Source organism: Vigna angularis, chromosome 1 (assembly GCF_016808095.1).
Source record: "Vigna angularis cultivar LongXiaoDou No.4 chromosome 1, ASM1680809v1, whole genome shotgun sequence".
NCBI lineage: Eukaryota > Viridiplantae > Streptophyta > Magnoliopsida > Fabales > Fabaceae > Vigna > Vigna angularis.
The window spans coordinates 5317299-5328786 of record NC_068970.1 but is presented as its reverse complement, the minus strand read 5'-3'; the positions used below and the strand labels follow the sequence as shown (position 1 = coordinate 5328786).

Here is an 11488-nt window from a genome sequence, read left to right as displayed (position 1 = left end):
GTGGGTCTATCTGAATCAAAAAGTCAAAAATTATTCCTATGCGAGAACGACAAAATATAAGCCAACCCTGAAAGTTTTAAGTTGATGTGACTGAATGGAAAAATGGTTAATGTGATATTCTTTCTGATATCCACCATTCCAACTCATTATCAAATTCGTCTTTTGTTTTCTCAAAAAGAAGCTATTTAATAAAGTCACCACTACTAATTTAGTCCAATTAGCATTATTCTATTTTAATAATCAAGTTTATCACATTTAAAATGGGTTCTAACAAATATCCAAAACCCTGTATTCCTCTTATGTTATCTAACAAAATTGAATAAAAAATAACAAAAAGTGTATCTAACACTCACTTATACATTACCAACCACCTTTTAATAAAGTTTTCATTATTCTTCTTTAAGTATGTCGAATTGTTATAACGTTCTTGTTCTTCCTATTGCTTCTGATATAAACCTCATTTGGGGTATACATAGTTTCATTTTTCTATATAATAATATTCTTTGCTTTTTTTTGTTTGTTTGATTTTTTGTGATAATTTGATTTAAGATGGCATCATATATATGGATATAATCTGTGTTTTCCGGATTATAATCATACCTTAGAGCGGTAGAGACATTAGTAGCAATCAGGCACTCCTGTTCGAGAAGTTTTCCCTTTTTTGAATAAAATTTTATTAACAGATAAAAAAAAACTTCAACCATATACATAATTTTGAAAAAGGCCAGAAATGTTTGTAAAATCTACAAGAATATGAATGTCAATTTTTCATTATAATATCTTCTTTAAGACACCAAAAGTATGCAAAAGTTGTGAAATTGTGCTTGAACACGTACGTCGAACTAAAGGATTGAACATATTATAATTATTTGTTAATGTTTATCCTTGTGTTACATGTTCTTTGGTGTTTTACTTATTAGATATATACTCCCACTTGCAATATGTTTGAACCTAAATCTCTGAATAGTATTCTTTAATTAATTTTTTTGTGTGATTTTATTAATAAATTTTATCCTGGCTTCAAAGATAAAAAATGTGAAAATAGAATCTGAAACTTCAAATTAAATTAAAGCACTTTCAGAACAACTTATGCTTTGGAGTATAGTGGTGAATAATTTTTTCATATAGACGGTGTCATTAGGAGAAGTTATATATATATATATATATATATATATATATATATATATATATATATATATAAACAAAATTATATAAAGAAATTAATACAGAATCGTTACACATTTAATGGAGGACCAGAACTCCTTATAACATCTCCAGCACATTTTCTCCACACTAGCAGGTTTAGTGACAGACAGTGGTGAGAGACAACTTGTGCTTCTTGTACATAAGACTGTGCCAACCTATAATCTATCTAAAGTACATAGCATAATTTAGATGTCAAAGTAATGCTGAATTTAATACCCCACCTTAATTTCTCTAGAAAAGAAATACAAAAGTCATTTTGGTTTCGATCATCATAGTATGTACACCAGTCCCTCCATGAACACTTAGGTTTTTTTTTTTTTTTTTCATTGGGGGAATATTTAAAACGCTGGTTGTAATTGTTTGTGGAAGATTTTTTGGCCGGGTGATAGAATCATTTTTGGATCAAACTGGTGTTTTCTTTCCAAGAATTTCATCCATTTGGCACCGAAATGGTTTGTCCAATCTTCCTGTGTGCTGTGATTAGGAAGATATTGCTTGAGCTTAATGCCAGCATCCCTACAGAATTCCAAAATTTCTCTGTTTTGAGCATCATATGCCTTCCAAGAATCAAACCCACTTGAGTGCAAAAATCCAACTGTGTAGAACACATCCTCGTCTGGTATAGATGCTGACATCCTATCGTCCCATCTGGAATAAAATTTCATAGTATTATTAGTGACTGTTCTCTTCTGAATTTCACTGCAAAAAAAAAATGATGGGATCGAATTAAAAAAAAAATTGCATCATTCAAGGCTTACTTGTTTCTATTCATAGGGTAAACCAGGACTGGTCCAGAAGAGATGTTTCTTTTAAGAATTATATCTCTGAATACTCCAGAATTAAAATCCAAGATCTGAGATTTTGGTATAAACAAATTAAGCCAAGGGTGAGGAACCTCCCACAGTCCTTGTGACTGAAGCTTCAACTCTCCACTTCGAACTCTATTCAAGAACTCAACGTATGAGACATTTTTCTCATAATAAAATCCGGGGATATAGGCCAGCCCTTGGAGCAAAACTTGAATTTCCTAGAGACAAAGAAAAGAAAAATATTACTACCATTTATTAAATAATTAAAATTTATGTTATATATAAAGATTTAGCATCTTGGTTATGCAGGTGTAAATCCAAGAATCACAACATATATACCTAGGCATTTGCTTTTGACTAGTCACGGACAGTGGTTTTTTTTTTTTTTTTTTTTTTGAAAAGAAATGTGATCTAACTAGAACATGATATGACCGGAGAGGATACCTTGTCCACATTTTTCTCGGTTTGGTCGTCATAATATTTAGCCACTTCAAGACAGTAGAGGATGGTGTGCTCAGTTATTAAAGAAGCTATTCTGGGATGGTCAGATAGAGGGAAGAAAGAGGATCTCCAATTATTTATGGGGCCTTGGTTCATCAGCAGCATCCCTTCCAGAAAATCCAATGCATTCTTTTGTTTCCTTCCATTGATTGAGATTAATCGTTCCTGGTCTTCGGTAAAAGCAGAAAAGTCACTATAAAGTAGTCTGACCCACTTAACCTGCATGCCAACAAAAATTCACCATTAACACTGTCTTATACCAGTAAACTTACACTAACCAAATAGAATATAATAAAATGAAATACACGAGAGAGAGACACGTATTTATGGATGTATGTATGTATGAATGGATGTGCACGAGCTCACACCACTGGTCCAATCAAAAATTTGAAAGATAAACAAAAGATTACGGCTGTAACATGTGGTGGCCATAAAATATCCGCATTCTTCATGTGTTATAGCTTGAAAGTGTCATGGAATGTATCTTGAAGGTCTTTTCAGAAAGAGCACTTGTTGTTTGGTTTGACAAAGTAGATAAGGTTTTAATTAAGTCATGGAAAGAATGTGATCATAATAATACTTGAATTTTTCTAATTCTATTGGTTCAGAGCTTAGGATCTAAGACTGTTTTTCAAACTCGTATTATGTATGCTTTCAATTTCAAATCCACATTAAGTGGTTCAAACTCTTACGTACGAATAACTCGTCTTGTTTTCATTTGTGTATGTTTTTATCATGGATGACTAATACACCAACATAAGATGAAATGAACAGTACGTACGTGGGTGCCAACTGCCACTAGGTAGATATGTATATATACAAAATGACTATTCACCCTTAAAAAAATGACAATTCGATTTGGCGTCACTATGAATTGGTGGTGGAAAAGCTACAAGACAAAATTCTAGTCAATTCTTATGGACGTACCCTTTTGGGTGCTGCCTCAAGAGCAATTCTCGCCCTTGCTATCACTCCAAATTGTCCCAAGCCTCCAAGAACCGCGTTGAATAACTCCAAGTTCTTCTGGGTAGAGCAGGTTACGAACTCTCCTTTTCCTGTAACCAAGTAGACGACAAAAATTATTTAATAAATTGCACAATTAATTAAATGCATGCATGCATCAATTGTTAGAGTAACATTTTCCGTAGGTTGGTAATTAATTAAGTCTTTTCATATGAATGAATTGACCAATGTAAACGATTTGACCAACATTAAGTTAATACAAAACTATGACCGTGGACCTGGTTACTGATTAACCCATCGCTCACCCATATTGTAGACAAAGACCATTCCTGTTCTAGAGTTCACCAACCACATTAACAGGTTTTATAAGACGTGTTCAACAAAATCATTTCTTATACTTTTTGCAGAACATCTACGACGACACACCATGTCATATATCATAACAGACAAAATTGGAACAGCTCAAGAAGACTTCGCCTTTCTCGTTTTTTCAAAGTTTCGACATGAACACGTTCTCTCAAGAAAACTGGGCAATAAATTTGAAAAACTTACATACAATGACAGGTACGGTTGCCATTGTCTCTGATTTTGGCCACTAAAATGAAAACAGTAATAATTACCGAGACAAGATGTATGAGAAATTGCGGAGAAACTTCGGAGAAACTGCATACCTGTGATAACATCCATTTCATGAACCTTGCTGATTTGAGGTCCATAGCGGAAACTCTGGCCACTAATTCCAGCGTTGGAAAGTGTTCCTCCCACGGTCAAGTACAAATAATCAGTCCAAGAAACGGGTGCAAGTCCATGTTCTAGTGAGGCATGTAGCACATCAATCCAGAGTTGTTCCCCTCCAACATCAGCATAGTGACCTATCAAAGGGTCTTTAGAGACACTGATAGAAACCCCGTTTCCTTGTTTTCTCAGTGTGGCCATGTCAACCACTACCCCATCACGAGCCATGGCTTGTCCTTGGGTGGAGTGGCCTTGGCCCCTCGCTGCTATGTGAAAGGGGACAAAACTGTTGTACGAGGTTTTTATCAAGGTGGCTATGTCATCTATGGAAGATGGATGAAACACAGCTGCCGGGAGCTCATGCACGATATGGCCGTAGTCCGTAGAAGCCATCTGAATGGTTTCGGGGTCATCACGAAGCTTATGGAATATATTTTCAATGTCAAGATCTGGAAGAATCAGAGGTTTCTGTTGCTCGGTTTTGCCCACTGTGTATATCAAACGGGTTATGGTTACTAGAAGTAGTATGAAGCAGGTTGAAGAAGGGTAATTCAGAGGCATTTTTGGAGAGAGAGAGAGAGAGAGAGAGAGAGTAGTAGTTGTGTAGAAGAAGAAGATGATCAGAAGAAAAGTTTGGTGTCGTGGTGTGGTGTGGTAGTGGGTGAAGGGAGCTGCTATAAATAGAAAGAGGGAGCTTGCATGAGAAAAAGAGGGTTTGGAAATAGAAAAATGGTTTTACACAGTTATTGGGGCTGTATACATATACGGGGATGGATCGTGGAAAACAGAAATAAGAAAGAAAGTGAGAAAAAGTGTACAGGTGATGTGGTCTAGAAGAAAGAAAGAAAAAGCTTAAAAATATAGCGCAGGTAATTGCGCAAAGAGAGTGTGAAAAATATTATAGGTTACATCTTTAGGATGTGAAGGGAAATTAGAAATTATATTGCGCAGAGAATGGGGTGGAAAAGTGTCAAATTCAAAGGTATGTATGATGGAAATGGAAGCTGATAATAGAGTGTGAAGGTTCATGTGAATTGTGAGGAAAGTATTAAAAGGAAAATAATTAATTAATTAAGATTTGCGTACGTGTTTGTTGTTTGTGAATAATGATGATGGATGAGGAAGATTCCCAGCAATGGAACATTTGAACCCACAGATTTGTAGGATTTTTTTTATTAGCACTTGGTATTGGTGTATTTCCTATTTTAAGGATGAAAGTGAGTCAAAATTAGGTAATTATCAAAAGGATCTCTTAAGATATGTTTTGGGGATCAGAGAAGTAGTGATTGATGAAACTGTTTTGCATCCAACTTTTGTGGGTCGTGGAGGGGTACTAAGAATGGGAACGGAGGGAGACATAACACCGGATTTTCTTCAGGCCAAGATTTTGTCTGTGACCATCCAAACCAACATGTAATCAATGAAAAGTCAAGCAGGGAACTCAAACTATAATTATACCCACCAATCTTTCTCTCTCACTACACTTACAATTCACTTAACACCTTTCCATCGTATTATTCCAAATTAAAATAACTTTCTCCCATTATTAATTACATTAATTGCTAATTATTACAACAATCTTCATTATCATTAATAATTACTTCTCCCCCGGTCTAAATATACCTAACTCACCACTTGTTCTTCTCCTGTCTTTTACATTTTATAAAAAATACTACAATCCCTCGCATGCATCCTATAATTAAGTAATAAAAATATGGTAAGAAAAACGGCATGCCATGCACATGCATGATGGCTAGTAATTTAATTTCGCTTCTCCCTTATAATTTGTTATGAGATAATTTATACATATATGATAACAAAAGGGGACAAAAGTAAATACTGTGTTGAGAGAATGTCAGGATACTATGAACCATATATAAAGAATATATATGTATGCATCAAATTGGTCTTTGTTGAGTAGCAGCTGAATTAATTAAACAAATTAGACAAAGACAAGTAAGAGATCTGAGTTCCTAAACAAAGAATTGTATAAGGAAATTTGACTAACAACTAAAAGGCGTTCAATGAACAATCTTTGACTTGTAGATCACGCAGGTAAGAGGAGCTATCAGCTGATAACAAGACCTTCCACCATGCAAGTCTCTGTGGAACCATATTCTACTAATGCTTCCAATTCAAGATTGTAATCTTTGACGATGAATGCTACATGCATGACCAATAACCAAAACATAAGAAAAGTTGCAAGGCACAGAGCCACTATACTCACATTCTTGAATTGATCAAAATACACAACTTTCATCGTGTTCAAACAGTAGTACTTACTTGTTAGGTTCTACCTAATGAAAGAAAAAGAGTGAAAAGAAAGAGTTGGTCTTGGTATACATAATAAAATCCTACTGTTTTTAACACTTGTATATAGATATAAGAAAGAATTTTATATAGTAGAATGTTTTGCATCTTTTGAAATGTTTGGTGAAATTGATATTGAAGTTAACGAGAAATGCAATATCCTTATACTTTAACAGAGTTATTGTAGTACCATGAGTGATGAGAATATGCAATGAAGGTAAGCTTTCATGCCAATATTTCCGTTTCTGATAGATCCTTGTAAATGAGAGATGTAAAGGCATATGACAGAGATACACATATCTTCACGAATTATACATAGACAAATATGAAAAGGGGAGAGGGGGCTGTTCCTTGTCGTTTAGTTTCAAAGTGGTTTTAAAATTTTACCAGTTGTTGTTTTGCGGGTTCAGTACAAAGAAAGACACAAGTTTTTGGCATGGCAGTTAATGCTAATAGAAGGAATGAAACAAAGTAAGACAATGCCGTGCACTGCAATGGGAAGTAGAGGGGGGACTGTTTCTTAGATATTCAAGATCTTTTTGGAGATCTATCACGTGGTCCCAAAAACAAACGCAACGAGAAAACAATAACATTTCAAACAAAAATATTCATTTCACATTTCCAACCATATCATCTCATAGATTCTGAATCCTGGTTCAAACCAACCTTATCATCAAAACCGTATCTTCTTCCAGATCATCACTGAACCGGTTAATCGCTCACTCACTTTTTTTAGAGACACATAAGGTAAAAAAAATCAAAACAAATCATACTACACTGTCAACTTTCTACATATATAAATAATCAAACTTGCTGCAGTAACTTCCTCTGATATGATTTGCTTCTTTTGAAAAACCTCTTCAAATTTTAGTTTTATTTTCATTCTAGTTCAAAGAAATGAAATTTACATTAAATTCTGGTAAGAAAAATCATCATAGAAAATATAATATATGTGTATACTAGTGGGAGGGAGGGACCTACTGTTCTCATTTCTTGCACATGTTACTTTCAATTTTGATTTTGGATAGATTATGAAAATAGAAAAACAAAAAGCTGATAGTAGTAGTAGTAGTGTACGTTCTACATGGTGCAATTTTGTATCACAATATATATCTCTCATCTTGACTCACTCCATAACTCATAATAAAGTTGTTGACAAAAAAAAAAAAAGAAAAAGTCAATACTTATACTCCAAAGTCGCCACATTGTAATTAGATTTCACTTTCATGTCAAGAATATTAAAGAGTTAGTGCGATGTATTCACTAAAAAAATTATAAATTTGATACTTTTAGGGTTAGGGCCATTCTTTTATATGATAACGTACGTCTTAAATCAGTTTTCCTTAACAGGGTGTTTAGAAGTTTATCGTTCATATATTGAGTTACATATTCATTTTCATTTTATCTTTAGTTCTTTTAATCTTAGTTTTAAATTTAATAAACACTGAAAAAAAAAATAATCTTGATGATTTCAAACAATTTCTTATTTATATATATATATATATATATATATAGTTCTCTTGATTATAAGAACGAGCTTAGTGGACTAATAGTTTTATATAGGATATGAATTCCAGGATTTGATTCAACCTTTCTTCTCTTAAGATTTTGTCTACATGATTTCTTGTATCTTTTCTCTTTTTCATATACCTTTTCATGTGCGTTTTGCGCATTAAAAATAATTCTCTTTGATCGCTTATTATTTGCTATGTATGCTTTATGTGTATTTCTTAAAGAAATCTCATGTTTTTTAAAAATTGCACTGATTAAAAATAATCTTATTTCACAATTATTATCATAAATATAAAATATAACTTATATGCTTAAAAAAATTATTTATTATGATTTTGTCTTATAGTATAATTTATATATTTAAGAATTGTTATCTTATTGATCGTATAAACTAAAATACTAAAACTATAAACGAAGACTTAGTCAAAAGGTTTAATTAGAAAAAAGTTATCTCAATGGCATTCTAAAGTAAATGAAAAAAATATTCGTTTTATTGTAGTAATGTGAGGCTCCATTATTTATAAAATTATTAACTTTTTAATAATTAGAGTAAAAACTTATCTATAAAATCTGTTTTCTTAATTAGAAGCTATATATGGATTATGTGTATATATACATGAATTATTGAGAAAGATTATTCAAGATGAGCAGGAGGTTTAGTGTAATATCTTTTATATGTGATTATATTAATAATCATAATATGTGAAAAGTCAACACTAAAATACTTTTTTAATCTATCTTTTTCGAGGCCATCATCAATACATATACTCTTGTTTTTTCTTTTTTTTTTCCTTTAGGGCTTTTAGGTCTTGTTAAGTTTCCTAACCAGTGTTGTAGTTTTTATTTTAAAATTTACTATAAAAACTTAAACTCAAATCACATAAACCACTCACCACATATCTTTCAAAGAGAATTTTCTTTTTATTTTATCAATTTCCAAGCCAATAAGAGTATTGTGGTGAGAACGTTATATGTGAACTCTTACTTGAGTTACATAGACTCTAAGTGAACTCTTAGGCCCTGTTCTTTTGAGTGGATTTGAGAGGATAGATTTGAGGGGATTTGAGAGGATTTGAAGATAATTTTTTTTGTCGTTTATTTGAGTGAATTTGGAGGTAAATGAGAGTGAATTTGGAAATAAAATTTGTGAGAATTAGTTTAGAATTGTATTGACATGACAAATTAAAAAAAATTATTTCCAAATTCACTCTCATTTACCTTCAAATTTACTCAAATAAACGACAAAAAAAATTATCTTCAAATCCCCTCAAATCCATCCTCTCAAATCCACTCAAAAGAACAGAGCCTTAGAGTTTGTCATTCGATGAGGAACGTTCTTCGTGAACTCTCATCAGAGTCTCTTAAATCTAGGGAACGTTTTAAGTGAACTCTTAGAGTTTGTCGCTCGGTGAGGAACGTTCTTCGTGAACTCTCACCTGAGTCTTTTAGACCTAAGGAATGTGAACTCCTAAAGTTTGTCACTAGGTGAGCAATGTTTTTCATGAACTCTCATCCGAGTTTCTTCGACTTAGGGAACGTTCTAAGTAAACTCATATAGTCCGTCGCTCGGTATAGAGATGAATGAAGACTTAAAACACATCAGAAATAAACTCCCTAACACAACGTGAAGGGCTTTCTTAAGCTCGTAATAATTCCTGCGCACCTCTTTCAATGAAGAGCTTGTTTGGGCTTGAAGGACCTGTGTACTGAATGAATACCTCTCAAGCTAATAGATCGGGCACACAAGCAATTAACAACTAGTAAAGACAACCATTGATTGACACTTAATGAGAATAATAACCGTTTATTGTTAATGGATCAGATTTAAGGGTAAACCCATTTTAATATATATATATATATATATATATATATATATATATATATATATATATATATATATATATATATATATATAAATATATGTTTGACAGGGAGGTCAGATAACTAATTTTGAGTACTCATTTTTTATTAAACATTATTACACAAAGTCACTAACTTGAGCGTCAGAGTGTCGGAGTACCTTTGATAGGTACCTCTCACACAACTTAGAGAAGGAGGAGAGAGAGCGAACAATGTAATTTAGATAATGAAAGATCATCACGAAGTCCATCCAATCTACTAGACAACTTTAAATGCTTTGAATAATAAATCTCAACCCCTACTCAAAACAATATATACAATAGGTTACATGAGTTAGCAAAATATATATATATATATATATATATATATATAATAATAATTTATTTTATTTTTATAATGACTATTTTGAAAGTTATATCTTGCAAACTTTGTTTATCTGTAAATTTTTTGTTTCGTGATATAGGTTGAAATACTTCATGTCCTTACATATTAATTCTGTTTTTTTAGTGATAAAAAAAAAAAGTAAACTTTGCTTATCTATATTAAGAATACATAGAAATTAAATCCTAAACTGAAATATTCAAAATTTCCAAACGTATGATAATGAAACTGCGAAAAGCCTTCAGTTAATTGATACATGTATTTTGGTTTGACCATGTATATCCATTAAGTAAACCTGCCATCAAGCACTTGGAGGTTAGAAGAAGCATCACATAAGACATATTTATATGCCTGTAAATGTAACCACAGAAGTTTCAATATTAAAAATTGTCATTTACCTTGTATTAAAATCTTGATTTTAAATATATATGATTTCTATTGATAAAGTACGATTTTTTTTTCACAATCAACGTTTTTTTTTTTGTTACGTTTAAGCAATTAATTTTTTAAGGACAAGATTAATTGTTAAAGTATAAATTCGGATAGAGAAACGCAATACTCATAAATTTAAGAATTAAATGAAAAGTTATTGCAAATTTCAAGAAGTGTTTGCCTGGCCTCATCATGTGTGTGGTTGAAAATAAATAATTTCATATTTAGTTGTATATTTTCATATGGTAAAGTTATGTTTTTTCTTCCATGTTTTAAGCAATTTTATTGTCATGAAAAGAAAAACCAGTATATATATTTTTTTATTTATGATAATTGAAAATGGATCTTAGGATTTCTCAATAACTCACATAAAACAATTATTTATATTCTGATAAGAATATAATCTATCTTTTATTTTTATTTTTATTTTTTAATTAAATAATTTTTAACGTTTTAAAAAAATTATTAAATATAAACAAACCCAAATATATCTATAAAAAATATAACAGGCAGGTAACATATTCCTAAAATATAATTATTTTGAAATATAAAATTATACTATGATGCCAATTCATTGCCGATTAAAAATACAACTCAAACAATAATCAGTGTTTGATTATTAAATCATGTTCAAAAGTTTTTGCTGTTGTAAAATAAACAATTCTTGAAGAGATTTTGTTGGACAGGACGTATAAATTTAAAGAGTGAATAGACTTTTAGAAGTGATTCGTCAGTTAAACTACATTTGATTTAAATTAAAATTAAAATTATTTTAAAGG

At 31.7% G+C, this 11488-nt stretch overlaps 1 protein-coding gene across 1 annotated transcript; it reads right to left on the bottom strand.

Annotated features, from left to right (window-relative positions):
- Positions 1-1192: 1192 nt before the first annotated feature.
- On the bottom strand, positions 1193-5192 carry LOC108322709 (cytokinin dehydrogenase 3). Its single transcript, XM_017554894.2, has 5 exons — positions 4151-5192; positions 3444-3571; positions 2460-2735; positions 1965-2233; positions 1193-1854 (listed from the first exon to the last, which is right to left on the bottom strand). The coding sequence occupies exons 1-5, from the start codon at positions 4773-4775 to the stop codon at positions 1545-1547; spliced, it is 1608 nt and encodes a 535-aa protein (XP_017410383.1). The 5' UTR covers positions 4776-5192; the 3' UTR covers positions 1193-1544.
- Positions 5193-11488: the final 6296 nt, after the last annotated feature.